This window comes from Artemia franciscana, chromosome 4, assembly GCF_032884065.1.
Source record: "Artemia franciscana chromosome 4, ASM3288406v1, whole genome shotgun sequence".
Lineage (NCBI taxonomy): Eukaryota > Metazoa > Arthropoda > Branchiopoda > Anostraca > Artemiidae > Artemia > Artemia franciscana.
In genome coordinates, this window is record NC_088866.1 from 35,099,346 (window position 1) to 35,119,768 (window position 20,423).

The 20,423-nt window shown below is 37.0% G+C and overlaps 1 protein-coding gene across 3 annotated transcripts in view; it reads left to right on the forward strand.

The window, feature by feature from the left end:
* LOC136026348 (chaoptin-like) overlaps window positions 1-20,423 on the forward strand; it is a 125,198-nt gene that overhangs the window by 62,058 nt on the left and 42,717 nt on the right. For all 3 annotated transcript variants that reach the window (XM_065702861.1, XM_065702860.1, XM_065702862.1), the window contains one exon: window positions 913-1,068. In XM_065702861.1, coding sequence (XP_065558933.1) covers window positions 984-1,068 — 85 coding nt within the window. In that variant the 5' untranslated portion in view covers window positions 913-983. The remainder of the gene's footprint in view (window positions 1-912; window positions 1,069-20,423) is intronic.

Genomic DNA, 20,423 nt, shown 5'->3' on the forward strand with positions numbered 1-20,423 from the left:
TCTTTGAGCTAGTTTTTGTGTGAATATCGATTCCATACGCTGAGAAGTAACGGTTCTTTCTTCCTTCCCAGCTTTAACCTTGGTTTTTACATCCATCAGAATACTTCATTTGAATATTTTCATTGGAAAATGAAAGATCTTTTTCAGTAAAAGTTCTTCACTGTTACTTTTAATTTTTCCCCAGAGAAAATATTACGATAAAATTGATTCAATGTAGATTATCTTAGCCTTCCGAATGATGAAACACAGCTGATTTCAATATGATCTACATGACAAATAACTTTTTATCCCCTTAAAGTCAAAATAAATTTTTACTGAGAGATTATAGGAAAACGGCTTTTTTATTTCTTTTATTACGCCTTTTTTTTATTTCTTTTTCAAAATATTTGAAAAAAGTTTTTAGTATTAAACTCTTGATTTCCACTTTCCTGTATTTTAAGAAAAAGTTGGAAATGTCCTTTCCCTCTGGAAATAAAATTCATAATTCGGTAACTTTTACCCTTAGGCGGGGGGGGGGGCAACTTCCCCTCCAAACCCAAGTAAACCAAGTTTACCAGACCCCCAGCTGAAATTCAGTTCCCGCAAAAAATCTTGTCAAAACTAAGATAAGGCTGCATAATTTAAGTATCTAGAGAAAAAGGTAAGTTTTCTTTAGTATATCTTTGCCTTTATGGTAATATATGGATCATTTTTCAGTTTTCATTGTCATTTTACCTTTATTTGTGAAAAGTGGCTCCAACTTTGCCCCCTCCCCCAGGATTTTGATGAAGTTACGCCACTACCCTTAGGTACGACTCTGCTGAAATATATGAAGTTTGAGTAAACCAAACCTCTTCGTAAGCCGAAATTAAAAAAAAAAAAAATACATACAGTTAGACCTAGTGAATTGTTTTTTACGAAAGTATCTTCTAGATGAAGAAAACGAAGACAAAAATGGGCCAGAATCTACATCTGCTGAAACAACACCCGAAGAATCATTTGCAATGGAAGAGCCGTCGTCGTTGCATTATTCACAAGATATTATAAGGGATATATCTTGCGTCGGAGTACCTTTCGGACAAATTCCAGGTGTTTTTTTTTTTTTTTTTTTTTTTTTTTTTTTTTTTTTTTTTTTTTTTTTTTTTTTTTTTTTTTTTTTTTTTGTTCAAGCTACAAATTTGTCAAAATATCATATCTGCAATTTGCAGATACGACCTGCGAAACCTGCATATACGTTTGATATCGATATAAGAGACTACAGTATCTCAGATGACATTTTAATGAACCCAGCAGAAACTTTAAAGGAATATTGGACGAGGGGATCAAGTAAATCTGTTTTTATGCGGATGGGGGGGGGGCTAAAGTAAGCTTATAAAGAACAATTAATTTTTGAAGAAAAGTCATTGCATTGATTCTTAGAGCAAAATTTCCAGTTTTTCTAAAGCTGATCTGTACAAATTTCAGGCTATAAAGACATCTTGATTGAAGTTTCAGAACCAGGGGAACTTCAATCGAAAACAAATCTGGCTGCATTGACTCTTGATAGCCTATTTTAATTTTTTTAACAAGAAAACTGAGCTCTTTTTAATAAATGAACTCAAAACACATTTAATTAAAACAGTAGCTAAGGCAAAATATTATGCAATAATATATTCATGGTTCCAGTGACAACTGCAGCCCAGTAAAGAGTGCGCCACGTCTCATAGTAATAAAAAGTTTAAAATGCGCTGAAAAATAATATCTAGTAGAAAAAATTACCTTTTGTTGCTGATTCAGGAATGGTAACTATTATTTTGATTAATCTTAATAGTAAAATATTATTTTGAAAACAAATTTGCAGGAATCGTGAAACAAAGCCTGAAACCCTTCGAAAATTGCTTAGGACAAAATGCTTTTCAGAAAAATGACAGCCTCCCCCCTTAAACAACAAAAAACATCAATTTTTTTTGCATGGACAGTACTGATGTGTCATCTTTTTTTCTGCTGTTTTTTTTTTTCGTCACTAGCGAGGTACTGGAAGGTCATACAGAGCTTTTATTCTTCCGACTGCACCTGTGACTACTTACTGCTATGACTAATTGCAACAACAACTACTTGTGACTGTGACGATTTGGAACTGCTTAGGATTGCAAATGTGACTGCTTGCGACTGCAACAACTTGCAACTGCTACTATTTGACACCGTGACTACGGGCGGTACTGACAATTTTAGCGCAAAAGCTCGTGACCCTGATATTACTATCACAACTATGTAATTAAATCAAAATAGTTTAAGTGCGTCAGGATGGCACAAAGATGCACAATGCGATATCTCAGTAATGGAATAGGATCTTAAATTGAAATTTTAGAAAAAGTTGAAGGCGATTTAAAACTAGATAAAAATCAACAACAATATGTGTAGCCTATCCAGATTGTAAAAAGAGCAATATCCCAGGAACAGTAAAATCTATTACTTTTCTTCTTTCGGGGCATATTGCAGGGGGTGCTGGGCGTATTATCCTCGGAGAATTTAACTCTTCTCGGAAAATTCCCCCTCCCTCAGAAAATTACCCCCGTGGACAATTCTCTCCGATAAATTATCCACGTATTATTATCCCCAGAAAATGTCCTCCGCAGAAAATTCCCTCCGTATAAGCAATTGAGCATCGAAAGAGAAAGTAAGACAAATGGAAATAATGAAGAAAAGAAGGATTTTGGAACACTCCGCCTATATTCCAAAATATAGGCAGAATACATGGTGTAGAATATTCTGTAGTGTTTTTTTTACGTTTCTATTTATTTTAATTCCTTTGTTTTCGTGTTTTGAGAGTTGGTGCCAACAGCTATAGTATTTGATGCCAGTTCACCCCTTGAGATCGAGAACGTGTCCATAAGGCGTACATCAAATTTTCGTGTCTGAAGTATCTTTAAGGGCCGCCTTTTCTTTGATTTAATATCGGTAGCATGGAATCAAACTCCAAGTCAGAACCAAGAAAATTTAAGATAGACTAAACTCCTTACTTCAGACAATCAACCAAACTAATTTTTTTATCTTGGTATCCTGATTTTTTAATCTTACAATTAAACAATTAAGCAAACTAAATTTTCTTTATTTTAATTTCTTGTAGCCAGGTAGACTAATGTCTACCTGGCTATTATAACTCAGCCATCGGCTCCATAAAACACGAAAAGGTGAATTAAAAGAAATAAAATATAAAAATAAATTCTATGAGATGAATTTAAAAAGAAATAAGTCTTTTCAACTGAACGTAAGGAGTAACATAAAAACTTAAGACGATAAAAATCATTCATTGCAGGCATTATTTCCCCCTTCCAATGTTTTTAGTGCTTTTAAAAAGCTGTTAATTCTCATTCAGCGGCCCTTGTGTTACAGTTGTTGTTTTTAAATAATTCGGACAAAAAGTCAATCTTTGGCATAAAGAGTAAGGTGTTGAGGAGTGTGAAACTTCCCGTATACACTGAATAATTTATGCCCATTTTATGTTTTATTGCTGTTCCTTACTTTCAATTGAAAAATCTTTTATTATTTAATTTGTTATCATTTTCAAATCAAGCCAAGGCCAAGCCCATACAGGATGTGGGGTAGGCTAACGACTCCACAAGCCCCTAATTTCTTCTTGTTGAACTGAATATAACAGAAATTGTATATTGATTGATAGTGTCCTCTTTTCGGTTTTTCTGCTTAAAATTCAAGTATTGGATTGTAATCCAAATTCTGGGGAAAATTTGAATATTTGGTCAAGATTTTTTTTAAAAATTGTCCAAAAGTCAGATAACAGTATCTGTATAGCCGACACTACACGCCAGGGTTCGGGGCGAGTGTTGCACTCTATACCCTGGGGGTATGTACGGAAGGGGTGGTCGTATAAACTTTGTAAGAGGCTCATTTGATTGGAAATTGGAAGTTCTAGTTCCCTTTTAAGAGTCAAAAGCCTTCGGGGCTCTACTAGCACCATCACGCCCTCTTTTCCCCAAATTTATCCGACCGAAATTTTGAGATAGCCATGTTGTCCCCGGGGGTACATAAGGTCCTTATGGAAGCGGTGTTCATATAGACCTTCACACTTACAAGGGGGTTCAAACTCACACTCACTCACTCCGACTCAATCACTCGTACTCACACTCTCTCACTTAGTCACACTCATACCCCGATGCCAGGTTATACAAAGATCATATAACAATGCCTCCGGGGTTGACACAACCCCTAGAGCCCAGGGTAAGGGTTGTAATTTACGTCCCGAGGGAATAAGAGGTTCCTATGAAAGGAGTGGTCGTTTAAACTTTGGAGGCGGCTCACTTGATTGAAAATTGAAAGTTCTAGTTCCCTTTTCAATATAAAAAGTGATCTGAAGGTAACTATCCACCTCCGCGCTCTCTTTTCCCCAAATGCATCCGATCAGAATTTTCCAAATAGCCATTTTGTTCAAAATACATCAAAAGCAAAATAACTATGCCTCCAGGGCGAACTTCGGCCCCCCAGGAAAGGGGTATAAGTTTTGTTAGTTTCCTATTGTTAATATATAAGGTTTTTATGGAAGGAGTGGTTGTATAGACTTTCGGGGAGGCTCATTTGAGTGGAAATCGGAAGTTCTAATTTTTTCAATAGTCAAAGTGTGATCGAAGGGTGACCAGCCCTCCTCCCCCTACACATTTCCCCCCAAATAAATCCAATCAAACTTTTGAGACCGTTATTTTGTTAAAAACAGTCTAAAATTAAATAGCTGTACTTCTGGGGACAACACTCCCCCCTAGCCCCTGGGGTATGGGCAGTAAGTTATCCTAATTGTTTGTAGTTAACATATAATGTTTTATGGAAGGGTTGGCTGTATAAACTTTGATGGAGGCTCATTTGAATGGAAATTGAAAGTTCTAATTCTCTTTTTAGGAGTCGAAAGTGATCGAAGGGTAACCAGCCCCCCCCCTATCTTGCCATTATTTGCTCAAATGCACCCGATCGAATTTTTGTGACAGCCATTTTGTTCAAAATAGTCCAAGGATTAAAAACAATAACTGTGGGTCGACACACTCAAACTCACTCACTCAGACTCATTTAGTCGCTCACTCACTCACACTGGCCTTCTAAATCACCCACACTTACATCCGATCACTCACTCACACTCGCATCCAGGCATGAATATGACATAAGAATGCTTCTGTGGTTGACACAGCCCCCCAGAACCTGAAGGAGGGTGGGGGGTCGTATGTAACGCTCAAGGCGCATATTAGGTTTTTCTGGAAAGGGCGGTCACATAAACTTCGGACAGGGCTTGTTTGTTTGAAAATCCAAAGGTCTAATGCCATTTTTACGAGTCAAAAGTGAACGCAAAGCAAATAGCTCCCCCACCAAGCCCTCTTTTCTCTAAATGCATCTTATCAAAATTTTGGGACATCAGTTTTGTTCAAAATAGTACAAAGATCACATAACGATGCCTCCAGGGTCGAAACGACCCCTCCCCATCCAGAGCCCAGGGACGAGGGTTTTAACTTTCACCCCACGTGTATATAAAGTTTTTGTGGAAGAGATGGCTGTGTAAGCTTTTAAGAAGGCTTATTTGATTGGAAATTGAAGGTTCTAGTTCTTTCTTGAGAGTCAAAAGTAATTAGAGGTCTACTAGCCCCCTTCCTACGCCCTATTTTCCCCAAATGCATCTGATCAAAATTCTGAAATAGACATCTGGTGGGGGGGGGGCACAACCCCCCAGAACCCGGGGGACACGGGTTGTAAGTTATGCCCGGGGTATTTAAGGCTCCAATGTTAAGGACGGTTGTATAAACTTTGGAAGAAACTCGTTTGACTGGAAAACTGAAAGTTCGAGTTCCTGTCTAAGAGTCAAAGGTGATTCAGCGGGCTACTGACCCTCCCCCGAGCCCTCTTTTCCCAAATGGATCATAAAAATTTGAGATAGCCATTTTGTCCATAATTTCGTTACCTGATTCTCTGAAATCTCTTCACGTTCCTTGTTCTATGATTAAATTTTGACTTGTGGTTAAATTTTGGCTATATGAATTTCAAAAGTTTCTTTCGGAGAATTTAGAAAAATAATTTGTGAAGTTGCTGATGGCGTCTTAGGGAAGAGTGCTAAGACTGCAACTAGGAATATTAGTGAAAAAGCTTTAGGTGTAATAGAGAGTAGAAGGGGTATGTACAAGAATTATCTGAGTGATATGTTGTATGAAAACAAAAGGAATATAAAGAAAGTGCAGAAAGCATTAAAATATGAACTAAGGAGATGTGAAATGGAGGCCATGGATAAAATTACTGAGGATCTGGAAGATGCGGCTAGACGGCATAATAGTAAAATATTATACTGGCATGTTAATAAATTGAAAGGGAGTAGTCAATCTGGACTAGTCCAAGTTAAAGATAGAAATGGGGCCACAATTAGTGATAAAGAAAAAGTTAAAGAAAGATGGGTGGAAAATTTGGAGAATATGCAAAACCGAGATACAGTTGCAGGAAAAGATATGGATGAAAATGAAAAAGTTTGTGATACCTTGGATGTGAAGGAAGATATGTTTACTGAGGAAGAATTAGCGACAGTACTAAAAGGATTAAAAAATAATAAGGCTCCAGGTGCTGATAGTGTGATAAATTAGTTTCTTAAATATGGTGGCTCTGAGGTTAGGAATAAGCTACTGAAGATTATGAGCATGATTTTTGAAAAAGTGGAAGTACCTAATGCTTTTAGGAAAAGCTTAATTAAACCACTGTATAAGAGAGGTGACAAGAGTGAGTGTCGTAATTATTGAGGCATTAGTCTGGTCTCTGTAGGTAAAAAATTACTGAGTAATGTGATACTTTTTAGACTGAGAGATGCTGTAGACAAAGTTTTAAGGGAAGAATAGTACGGTTTTAGAAAAGGTAGAGGATGTGTCGACCAAGTTTTCACTGTTAGGTTAATAATTGGGAAGTCTCTTCGTTGTCAAAAACCTTTGGTCCTCAGTTTATCGATTATGAGCAAGCTTTTGATTCTGTTGACAGAAGAGCGTTAGCAAAAGTCTTATCCTTGTATGGTGTACCAGAATATACACTAAAGTGATATGTGCTATGTACGAGAATAATACTGCTGCGGTTCAGGTAGGAAATGAGGTTAGCAACTGGTTTTGTATTAAATCAGGAGTTAAGCAGGGTTGTGATCTATCCCCCTTTATATGGATCATTTTGATGAACTTCGTCTTAAGGAGCACAGAAAAGGCAATTGGAGACCATGGAATCACATGGGGAGGAAAAACGCTCCTGGACATTGATTATGCTGATGATTTAAGCATATTAGATGAAAGTTTGAGCAAAATGAATGAATTCTTAGAGGTTTTGCGAGTTCAGGGTGCTAGAATAGGCTTTAAAATTAATGTTTTTAGTAGAAAATTAATGTAGCTAAGGTTTTTTTTTCATAGTTAATAAAAGTTTGGAAGAATAGGAAGGTAAGTCTGCAAACCAAGATTAGAATATTGGAAGCAACAGTGTGACAGTGTTCAAATATGGCTCTGAAGCATGGGCGCTCCGAAAAGCGGACGGAAATGTACTAGATGTTTTCCAGAGAAATTGCCTACGGATTGTTCTGGGTACCCGGCTGAGTCAGCCGGGTACCCAGAAAAGTGAAAAGCAAAAGGTTTCACTTTTGGCTGTCCACTTTGACGAATTTTTCCGTCAAAAACGGATTTTTTGGGTCTTCGACGGATGAGAATTTGATCTGTAGGATTTCCAGATTTTGACGGATTTTCTAAGATTTTACGTAAGAATTGAACTTAGTTGTTTTTATTCTCAAATCAAACTGATCTTTTTAAGTATCAATCTTTACTGTTGTTTCTTTGTTGTTTTCCGTTCCGACTGTTTTTCAACCAGGGTTGATTCCCGGACTAATTAGCTCACCTACTCCAGTCCAGAAAATGGTTTGGGGTTAACACGATGAAGTCGTATCCACTATTCAAGCAACCGTGAGCTATGCAGTGAGTCATCAGGTCAAGTTGATTCCCGCGATATATTTATACAGGGAGTTAGTGCTGTGTTATATTAAAGCGAGGAAGCTATTGGAAACCGAGGAGGTGTTTTTTTTGTATACCTTGATACGATACGCACTTAGTAAATAGAATACTTCAAGAACAGAATTTGTAATATCATAGCTTTGCCTTCTTGTTTTACTGACAGAATGTTACACGTGGTTACACGGTTTCTTTAATACCTAAAAAAAGCATGACAGTCTTAGAATAGCGGAGTGCTACCAAAATCACATAGCAGCAGTTAGAAATTTGATTTTAGCCAGTTATTTGATTTTATCCGTGCCACTTGATTTTCACAATACCGGTAGAAATCACCTTTTAGCTGGTATTAACCGGATGGTACTTTCGACACCCAGGAACCCTGAACTATAGAGGCTGAATATATTGTTACGGTGGTTGACCAACTAGTTCCACTTGTGAAAAGCCTGCCAAATAAGTCTGTAACTGAAAAGAATGCTATTGGAAAACAGAAGGCAACTAACATTGTTCGTCAAGGGCTACGGACTTATTTTGATGGTGTTCTTTGCGAAAAACTCGAGTCAACTCAGTTCACGGTCATTATCGATGAGACAACCGATGTCAGTGTGGTGAAACAACTTGTTGTTGCCGTCATATTTTGTAGCTCAGAACTTGAAATAGAAGTTGACCGGCAGGACATGGTCGGAAGCCCTGAGTCAAGAGCAGAAACAGTCTTTGAGCTTGTCGAGAAAGCTATCAAAGATAGAAAGATACCACTCGAGAATTGGATCTACTACTTTTTGGATACCTGCAATGTCATTTTTGACTCTGACGATTCCGTTGTCAGCAGGATCAAGGCACAGTATCCCTGGATCACCTGTGTAAAGTGTAGCAGCCAGATGATACATCTAGTAGCATCTTATGCCTGTAAGAAGCTAACAACGTACCGTGTATGCCCTATTCAACATGAGTGCTAAGAGCGACTTTGTTGCCTTCCAAAGATTTACTGACACAGATATCCATCGAATGCTCTCGCCTGGGCAGACGCGTTGGCTTTCACTTAAATTGTGCGTTGATAGGATTCTCGAACAGTGAAGTCCTTTGCAATTCTACTCCCAAGGGTTAGCTCTCAAAGACCTTACATACGCTAACGATTGAGCTGCACAAGCGTTGGCTAATCCACTTCTGAGAATCCCGTTGGAATTTGAAAGCTATGTTCTGGAGTTATTCAATGATTTTAACAAAATCGTTTAGAGGGAAAAGCCGCTCTTTCATCATTCAACCAGAAGTCAGGCTGCTGATCCGTAAATTGTTAATGAACCTTATGAAAGCAGCCTACGTCAGAGGGACGTCTACGCTAGAGTTGAACCCTGAAGATGTCAGGGAATACTTTGCTTTGGAAGAGTTATATCTTGGGATACTCGCCTGTGAATTTCTGGAGACGTTGCAGTCAGACCAAAGAACTCGCACTGAAGACCTTCCTGTTAATTTGGTGTATTTCACAGCCCGTTGTTTTTACGTCGAGGCGATTGAGCAGATACAGCCAAGATTCGTATTTGACGACGAAATGTTCGTATACGCTGATCTGTTAGACCCTGTAATGGCCACCGACTCGACAGCTCCCATAAAGCTATCAAAATTTCTTCGCAAATACCAACTTCTGAACTGGAATGCTAAAAGCATTCATGACGAGTGACGGAAAATGCTGGTCTCAGACCTCCCTAAAAGTACTGAAATTTCTGGCTTTTGGAGAAAGATTTCCGAGATCAATGCTCCCACTAGAAGTCCAAGGTTTGCAAACGTCATGGTCGTGATTAGGTATTTGCTTTCGCTACCATTCTCAAACGCCGTCGTTGAACATTTCTTTATTGTCCTAAAAAACATCAAAACTGATTCTTGGAATCTTCTCTCATCCATCTTGCTAAGGACTGCGATGCAAACGAAGGCAGGGATGAGAAGGATAAAAATTCACTCCGAATTGATCATCCTGGATTAAAAGCTGACCAAAAGAATCATGTCGGTCAAGGCAAACGTGACGGTTGAAGAGTGTCAAACACTAGCTAGTATACAACGTGAAGCTCTTGTTTTTGGTACCCCAGAAAATGGTTGTTTGTTTTCTTAAACAGCATTATATATTATAGTTAATCGATATCCGTATCTGTTCTAGTCACTAAGCGTGTATTTTCTCAAAATTTAGAGGCTTTCAAAGGAGCTAGCTTCCGAGCTACTGACCTTCATGAGTTCTAATATATCTACCATACATAAACATTAAATTCGTCGAGCTCTTTTAGCCCATAGTAACTACAGATCATAGTCTATCACGATAAAAGGACAATTTTTACTGAGTTAGCTTAGCTGTCTAATAATTTAGACAACAGGCTGATTTTTATACCACTTAACAGAATATTGTATGTTTTAGCTGTACGATCAGATAGGAAGTGTAGTCTATAGACCGATAAACGAGCGTTCCGAGATATACTCTAGTCCAACTCAAGCAGAAGCGACACTGACACACTTGGTTTCATGAAGTAGTGTTCTTTTTCACAATGAGATAGTTGTGGAATTCATTTAGCAATTTACAGGCAACGAGATGCTCGGCGACATTCTGAACTATATGGAAAATATCCATGAGCTGTTAAACATCGGTCTTAAAACTCTTTTGGTATCTTCGTGGGAGAGGGGGGGGGGTCATTAGTTACATTCAAAACACAAAAAGGGAGAAACGAGATGTGAACTCGAAAGACAACTCTGGGTAAGAACGCACTTACTGACCCGCAATTCCGCTTGACGATATTTTAGGTGACATTCAAGTAGCCAGTGCATCATTTGTCCAATCCTCTTATCTATCCCGTTCACACCACCTTTTTCAAGAGGCGAATAAATGGAATTTTTAGCTTTTTTTGTCTCGTTCTACAGCCCACGGATCTGGTGGAATCTTTCTTGGGGGCAGCATTGAACTCCAGGAAGTGTTTCAACAGAGCACACTGTTCTGCTTGTAACAACTGCTTACCACAAGAGTTCTATTTGAACAGATTTTTGCTGTGGATTTTTAGGATTCTTTAACGGAAAAAATGACAGATGTTTCGTTCTCAGTCGTCGGAATTGTACGGATTTTTGGTCTACCTGAATGGAAAACTTGCCATCATGAAGTGGAAACACTGCGGCTGACTGACTATATTTCAAACAGTAGGTTGTACGAAAAATGTGGTTCAATCCCACTTTCTAGGGCTTTAATGAAAGAAATGTTGAGATGGCCAGGCCACGTTCTGCGGATGAAGGATGACAGATTGCCAAAGATTGTCCTTTTTTGCCAACCGTCTGGGGCTACACGGAAATCAGGTCATCCTTGTCTGGGTTGGGAGGATGTCATAAATAAAGAATTAAAGGAAATGGGAACTTCCTGGGAGGGTGTAAAGAGGGAGGCCTTGAATAGATTAGGTTGGAGGAGGAGCGTGCGTAGCCGTGTTGTTCTTAGTAGTAGTAGTAGTAGCATTCTCTAAGTAGTCCACAAATAAGGCCCCAACTTTTTCAACGACGTCATATATGTTAGACTACAACCATAAATGGCGTCATGTTAAAATATATTCAACATCCGTGTTGTATTAATTGTCATGACACAAAAAAAATGTGATCACATGATTAAAAAGTTTGTGTAAATCATATCTAGTAGCTAAATTTAACAGCTTGACTAATTTAAGCGTAAGTTTAAGCTGCTTTTTAAGTTTCAAGTTTAAAACTCTTAGTCTCTTATAACTCTCCTCTTAATGATGACAATCAATAAAAGTCGCAAATTCTAACATAGCCAATCTAGGTCATAGTTTAAGACTTTAAAGAGAAGGGTGTCAACTTCCCTATCTCGCCTCTCATAATGTTCTTCTGTATTCAGATCATGCCTTATACTAACCAACATAATTTAAAATAAAAAAGTTATTTTAATCATTTCTGTTCCGTTTTAGTATTCTTTTATGAATAGAGGTCAGAATAATCCTTCTTAACTGCAGGCGCTTAGTGTCTTCTGGTTTACTTCAACATCTCCCTCAATGTTGAAAGTTTCAATTTAGTACCCGTAGCCGTTTCTGATACATTACAGACTAGGCTTTTTTATAACCTGGATAAACATAACGTCTTTTGATGCAGTTGAATAGCTTCCATAACATTCCCAGGAAATACACTTAACTGTTTCTGAATTATTGCATTGCTACCAAAAACTTCACATATTGTCAAAAGTATATTTTACTTTAGTGCTTTCACTTTTACCCAAGCCACTCTTCGAAGCAATGTCACCAAAAACTGTTTTTTTTTTTTGTCTTATTTCAGTACTTTTGCTGTTTTCAAAGCTGATCTTTTAAGCCAAATTGAATGGAAATATGCTATGTGGATTCAAGAGGCCAAAAATACGTATCTGCACTACCTCAGGAACAGATGAGAGTATTAGCTCGAGGCTTCGTAGGAATGTTGAGGGAGATGTCTAGCAAAACCCAAAGACTTTACATGCATCCAAGGGGCTAAGAGGGAAAATTGGCAATATATTAGGAAAGTCTTAGAAACTATGTATGTGTAATGGGTCAGAACAGTGTATCTCCAATCTATCATGAACAGCTAAAGCTATTGAATTGAAACCTTCACGGTGAGTTGAGATGCATAAGAAAACACCATATGCTTCCAGGTTGTCACAAGTACTTATCTGCAAAATCCCAGAAACAGCTAAGGATTTTAAGCTGAAACTTTCAGGAAATGTAAAGGGATAAATGAACTAAACCACAAATACTATACCCGTCAACTTTCTGTAATTAATAATAGCTACAACACCTCTAAGCGTCCAAAACATATGGGGTATGTTTCAAAGCCTGCTATTATCAAATTAACCAGCCATAGTACACTTTTTCAAGCTCCAATTGGCAGAACTGGTCTGTTCGTAATATGTTGATGTTTTACTAGCTATACTAAATTATCTCTTTAAAATTATTCTCATGCATAAAAGCGAAATGGCAGGAAGTCTGAGCTGTATTTAATTTCGTATATCAATGAAAAAAGCAAGACGATGAAGAAAATCTGTCATTTTCGGTAAAATCCAAATAACTCCAAATAACAGCAGCTACGAAGTCATTTGTATATATTTTTTTTTAATTTAACTTTACTTTATTCTATTTTTATTTTTATTTTGATCATTTAATTGCTATGAATTTTGTTTTAGGGTGGATATACGACTTTGATGCTATATTTAAAATTGATTGCAGTTATGACTTTCACTAGTCTTTGTCCAAATTCCATGGTATGGGAGCTGAATTGCTTTTATTAGTCAATGAACGACCACCTTAGCATAATGACAAAAAAAAACAAGCAATTTATTTTTTTTGTGTATTTTTATAGTTTCCCAGTGCTATAATAGTGCATAGGTCATTTTCTTTATAAAAAAAAGTTTTAAGAATGTATCAAAAACTTTGCATCACTCAGATAGCGGTGCAAAGATTGCTTTACGTTTCAAAGTGGACACTTTCTGACAGTGTAAGGTCAGAGCGACTTCCTTCTCCGGAGGAGAACTCCATGGCTGTTGTATTGTAGCAATTGTTGATTAACGATGTATTGTCATACTTAATGCTATAATATGTCTGGATGTGACCCACGTAGTTTCAGGGACAAGGCTCATAAATTATAGATCATACTCATTGTTTACAGACAGGCTTTATTGTAGACGCTATCATTTACAGATAAGTTTATTGTATCTGCCATAGTATCGCACAGGAAAAAGCTTTGAACTTTTTCTTAGCTGGAACGAAGTGAAGAATGAAGCATTTTGACGATCATGGCTCTGCTGCTAAAAAAAACTACAGTTTTGTTAGAACTCTAAAAACCGGTATGTGACCACATTATTTTTGCCACATTTGCTGCAACTTCGGTAAGAACGAAGTTCAACCCATAGTAACCGAAAATTTAAACATTATTTCTGGAAAAACTGTTAAGTGAGGAATAATCGTCATTTGAAGCTGATTCAACAATGACGACTGTGATTTTCGCTAATCTTGACGGTAAAAGTTTATTGCAAAAATGAATCTAGTAGAATTTCGAAAATAATCTGAAAACCTTAAAAATGGCGTCGAATGGAAATGAAACCTGTAAATTTGAAAGCACCACAGACAAAACTCGATTTATGAGAGGTACAGCCCCCTTTCTTGAGTAAAAAGTAAAATAAATTTTTTTCATGATAAGTAGTGACATGTCTCCTTTCTTCTTCTTCTTTTTCTCATCGCACTGTTGGGGCACTGGAATGTGATGGAGAGGCGTTTAAGTTATCATTTGAAGGCTAATTGTCGTATCTATTCCTTTTTGTGATACATGTAAACAGTTCAGAGTAAGACAGAATATTTCATATTCGGAACCAACAAGAACGATCCGAACCGAACGAGTGAATAGATAAACTTTGTCATATGGCAACTGGAAAGATAAGTCAATTTTGTCCGTGCACTCTTTGTAAAAGTGAAAAGTCAACTCCTACGAAATCTTTAATAAATGAAACCCTATTCAAATCTATTAATGAGAATAATTTCAAAAAAACTTTTTCCACGAAGCAGGTTTTTCAAAGAAAAGCAAAGAGCTCCATTAGGCCAAAAATGAGAAGAAATAGAATTAAATAATCTTCCAGGCGTATAACTACCACAAATCACTATCATTGAGTAAATTAAACTCGAAACAAACAGAAATTACAATAAATAGCCGAGTCGAACTCAAAACAAGCAAAACTTAACATGAGTGGGGCTGATAACATCCATGTCTTCTCGAGATCAGGACATAGTTTTTGATTTATTGAAAAAAAAAAAAAAAAAAAAAAAATGACCGTGGATTTTCAATTCAATTGACATACACTAATATTTATTCGTTAAGTTTTGAAAATTTTACATTTATGAAAGTAAAAAAATTGAAAAAAGTTAGAATGTATTTTGTTTTTAGTAAAGCGCAAATTATGTTCTGGTCCGAGTTATTCCTATGTTACCACCTTTTGACAATCCGTATAAAAATAGCATGTTTTGATTTAGTTCAACACTCCCCTCAACATTCTCTGAAAGATTCACATGAATGCCCTTCTTCTTGTTCGAAAATTAAGTTCAAATATGCATACATTTCTCAATAACATATACTATGTGTGAACAGCGAACGAATTGTCTAACTTACAGCCCTTGTCCTGAGGACTGTGGGGAGGCTGACATCCCTAAGGACATAATTACTGGACCTTTCAACAATTCTGAATAAAATAGCTCTCTTAAAATTTGATAGAATGCGGTTTGTGGAATAATATGCTTAGGGGGGCTGATTGTCCTCCATTCACGTTTAACTCTTAAATTGGGAACTAAAACTTCCGACTTCCAATCAAATGAGCTCCATCCGATCCAAGGTTTATACGACCAACAGTTCCATAAAAGCCTTATATGCCCCGGGACACAACCTACAACTCTTGCCCATGGGCTCTGGGGGACTGTGTCCACACTAAAGACATTGTTTTGAGATTTTTGGGCTATTGGTAAAAAAAATGGCTATCCCACAATCTCAATTGAATGTGTTTCGGGAAAAGAGGGTGTCAGGGAGGGGGGACTAGTTGCTCTCCATCATGTTTGACTCTTATAAAGGAACTAGAACTATACATTTATAGTCAAATGAGCCTCTTCGAAGGTTCCACGACCGCCCCTTCGATAAAACCTTAAAAATGCCCCTGGGGCACAACTGACGACCCTTGCACCCATGCCCTAGGGGATTCTGTTAAACCCAAAAGGCTTATTACATGATGTTTGGACTATTTTTGAAGAAATGGCTATCTCAAAATTTGGACTGAATGTGTTTTGGGAAAGGATGGGCGCAGGAAGGATGAGGTCGTTGCCCTCTAATCACTTTTAACCATTGAAAAGGGCGCTAGCCCTTTTAATTTCCAGTCGAGTGAGTCCTGGTTGAAGTTTCTACGCAAAAAAATTGCCATCGTAGAATTCCCGTGAGATGCATTTCGGGAAACTACGAGGTGTGGAGGGGGTCATCCGCCCTCCGAACATTTTGAATCTTAAAAAGTGTATCAAACTTCTGATTACCAATCCAATGAACCCCCTTCGAAGTTCCTACTATTATCCTTTCTATAAAAACCTTATATGCCCCCAGGGCACAACTTACATCCCTTGCCCTGAAGGCTGTGGGGGGGGGTGTCATCCTCAAAGACATAACTCCCGGAATTTTCAACTACGTTGAAAAGAATGGCTATGTCAAAATTGTGATTGGATGTGTTTGGAAAAATAATGGGCGTGAGGGGACGGGTTAGTCACCCTCCAATTACCCTTGACTGTTAAAAAGGGCACTATTCTTGTCAATTTCCAATCGAATGAGCTATTTTCCAAGTTTCTACGACAACTCCTTCGATGCGAAGTGCCTTGGTCTAAAACAAACAAATTAACCAAAAAAAATAATAATAATAGTAATACACTGTGCCCACGTCGCTCTTTACTTAGGCAGCGCTATTGCACTGCTTATGCAAAAGGATTTTTAATAAATATTACTAATTTACTAAATTACACTGAGACAATTACAGCGCATTATAAGAATTATCAAACAGTTCGTGGTAACGAGCTGTAGTAAGGAGCGACCCGGCTCAATAGTCATGGAATCTTCAAGAAAATCACACCATAAGATTCAGCGGATCAGAGAACCCTATTGTAGAAGTTTCAAGCTCCTATCTACAAAAATGTGGAATTTTGTATTTTTTGCCAGAAGGCAGATCACGGATGCGTGTTTATTTGTTTGTTTCGTTTTTTTTCCCAGGGGTGATCGTATCGACCCAGGGGTCCTAGAATCTTGCGAGAGAGCTCATTCTAACGGAAATGAAAAGTTCTAGTGCCCTTTTTAAGTGACCAAAAATTGGAGGGAACCTAGGCCCCCTCTCACGCTAATCATTTTCCCAAAGTCACCAGATCAAAATTCTGAGATACCCATTTTATTCAGCGTAGTCAAAAAACCTTATAACTATGTCTTTGGGGACGACTCACTCCCCCACAGTCCCCATGGAAGAGGCCATAAGTTTCAAACTTTGACCAGTGCTTATATATAGTAATGGTTATTTGGAAGTGTACAGACGTTTTCAGGGGATTTTTAGGCTGGGGGAAGAGTTGAGAAGAGGGGGATATGTTGGGGGAACTTTTCTTGGAGGAATTTGTCATGGGGGAAGAAAATTTTCATGAAGGGAGTGCAGGATTATCTAGCATTATTTAAACACAAAAATAAATATGAAAAAGTTTTTTCAACTGAAAGTAAGGAGAAGCATTAAAATTTAAAACGAACAGAAATTATTACGCATATGATGGGCTCACATCCTCCTAATACCTCGCTCTTTTTAAAGCTAAAGTATTTTTAGTAATTTCAACTATTTAATCTACGGCTTTTGTGATTCAGGGGTGATTCTTAAAAATTGGAAAAAAAATTTAAGCTTTATTGTAAACAGCCAGGTTCTGACGAGGGGATGAACCTCTTCGTATACGTAATAAAACATGAGAATACAGAAGTTCGCTACGTAAGCTAATTTGTAAGTTACGTATATCTTTTACTAATAAAAACATTAGTAAAAAAATTAAAAGCTCTAGTTGCCTTTTTAAGCAACCAAAAATCGCAGGGCAACTAGTCCTCCTCTCCCGCTCCTTTTTTTCTCAAAATCATTCGATCAAAACTATGAGAAAGCCATTTAGCAAAAAAAAAAAAAAAAAAAAATGCAAATTTCGTTTTAATTATTCATCTGGGGAGAGCCAAAATCTAAACAATCATTGATTCAAAAACGTTCAGAAATTAAATAAAAAAAAACAAGTTTTTTTTACGGAAAGTAAGGAGCAACATTGAAACTTAAAACGAACAGAAATTACTTCGTATATGAAAGGAAATGCTTCCTCGTCAACGCCCCGCTCTTTACGCTAAAGTTTTTACTGTTTTAAAAAGTAGAGTTAAGAGAAAGAGTGCTCAAACACAACCACCGTTGAATTTGAATGAAAGGTATTTTTGAAGAAATTTTAGAGCTTAGGGTAAAGAGCAGGGATTGAGAAAAGGACAGACCTTCTTAAATAAGGAATGATTTCTTTTCATTTTAAATGTAATGTTACTACTTGCTTTCAGTCGAAAAAAGTAATATTTTTATTTAATGACCCATAAATATCATATTGTTCAAAATATTTATTATTTTTTGTGAGATACAATTGACATTCCATCTTTTTAGAAGCTTTGAGGTGGTGGGGCAACAATTTATAGAACACTTCATTTACATTGTAATGTTATTTTATTATTGTTTTATTCATGTTATGACTAATAAAGAATGCACCGGTCGAAGTACATTTTTGTTTTCAGCAAAGCAGAATCATAATCTGGTATTTGTTCAACATGAGCTTGAATTATTATATGAATTTGTTTCTGCTAGTTTTAAGTTTCAACATGTCTCTTTACTTTTCTTAGAAAAATGTTTTTCGGGAATTTTTTTCTTAATCTTTGCAACGAAAGAGCTGTCGTCGCTGGCACTTTTCTAGCAACAACAAGACTTTTGACCTTTTTTAACTTCCTCTACGCTTGCTATTGTCGTTAGTAGAGGCATATCCTAATGATTAACAGGTCAGGGCCATCACATGCCGTTTTCGTGACGTCTGAATTTGCATAAATTTGTCAATTTGTCGGGTTTTTTTTGACAGATTATGCTACGAAGCTATTATGGATAAAAACATGAAAAATTTTCAGACTAGTGCTGAAGTCATAAGAATAATTATAGACTATTGTCTCCTGGAGATACATTAAGAAACGACAGAAAACTCAACTATGAATAGTGTTGCTTGTTGAAAAGTGAAAGAGGTTACATCGTAAGCTCTCTAACGAGTGAAAAGGGCATTTCATGGCCTTTTTATTATTGCCCTCTACTCGCTGCATTTGCCAAGGTCACCTCACAGATGTACTCACATACACATCCTTATGGTAGTGCTCAAAAGGCCTTCAGCCCTTGTTTGCAGACCACATTTCCGGTTTTTTGTTTGTTTTTAGTCTATTTTTTTATTTAACAATTAATTTTTGTTTATCTCCCGAAAATTGCCTCATGCTAATAGCTTTTCATTGACATTTCTTCATCATTGCAGCCAATTCGCTGCAAGTGTTAAAATCATAATCCAATTACATCAGTTCAAATAGCCTCTTTTTCCATGTCAAAACATTGAATTTTGAGATTATTTATTCGTGTTTCATCCTTATCTTGTTTAGTTTCAACATGAAGTAAATTAAAAATAAACAGAAGGTGCAGAAACTTCCCTTTATACAATGTGAAGAGCACGTAAAACGATATTCGTGGCGTCAAAGCTTTTTTGGACGGCAATTCGTTTGTTTAAGTTGTTTGTTGAAGTTGTCTGAAGTGCTTTTAAAAAGAGTGCAAGAGCTTAAAAAAAATGTATGAAAATCAACGAATTTCATCATCCTACCCAGTGTGGCCAGTCCCTAATGAGGTTGAATAATTCCCAACAAAAAAATCAAATAAAAAAAACCTTGGATTACTGTTTCTAATATTACTAAATTCCACAATACAGATAACAATTGACAGTACAGAGGTGATGAAACCCTCAAGAACAGTAAGGGGATTGAGCTCAAAATACTTTGTGGTACCAATTTCATATCACGTCCATGATTTGCAGTTTCTTATCTCTAAGTTCGTAACTATCACATTTTGATGGCACATTTGCCAGACAATCAATTGATCTACCTGAAGTTTTGTCTCTCAAACTTTTCAATATATGACTCCTTACACAATAAATCTTCCATCAATTTTAGATTATCAACAATTCTTTCATAATTTTCTTAGTCATTTTTCAAATCTTTATCTTGATTTGACATGTTTTCAAAATGTCCTACCCATCTTGCCTTAATGCCTTATCACTTATGCAGACCCTATTTTGAGCTTCAACCGGGACTAGTTCGGACTGAACACTATCTCTCAATTTCTTGACATACCAGTATCTGACTTTTTTCATGGCGTCTGGATGTACCCTTCAGACATTCAGTAATTTCATTCATAGTCTTTATTGAAAATCTACTCAATTCGTAATTTAATGCTTTTTCTGCCTTCCACTCTCTGCCTTCCTATTTCTGATTTTCAAGAGAAACCATATCCAGAAGCTTCATATGCAAACCCTTCTGTCTTCTACCGATCCTATGGCTTTTTGCTAATGCTCCTCGCGTCTATTGCTCTTTAGAAAGCAGTTTTTCTTTCAATTGACCCAAAATTATCTGCACTCTCATAGTCTAAACTCTCCAATATCAAATCTAAATGATATTAGGACTTTCTTCCAAAATTATCATTCCAGGAGTGCCATTTGTCAACGGAGGAGGGTGGCAATTGTAACCCTGGAGTTTGAAAAATTCCTTTGTCTTATATCCCCTGAAAGAATAGTAAAAAACTCGCTACTTCCCCTTGTTTATTTTGCGCATGTGTGCCATTATTCTGTCCTGAAGTCC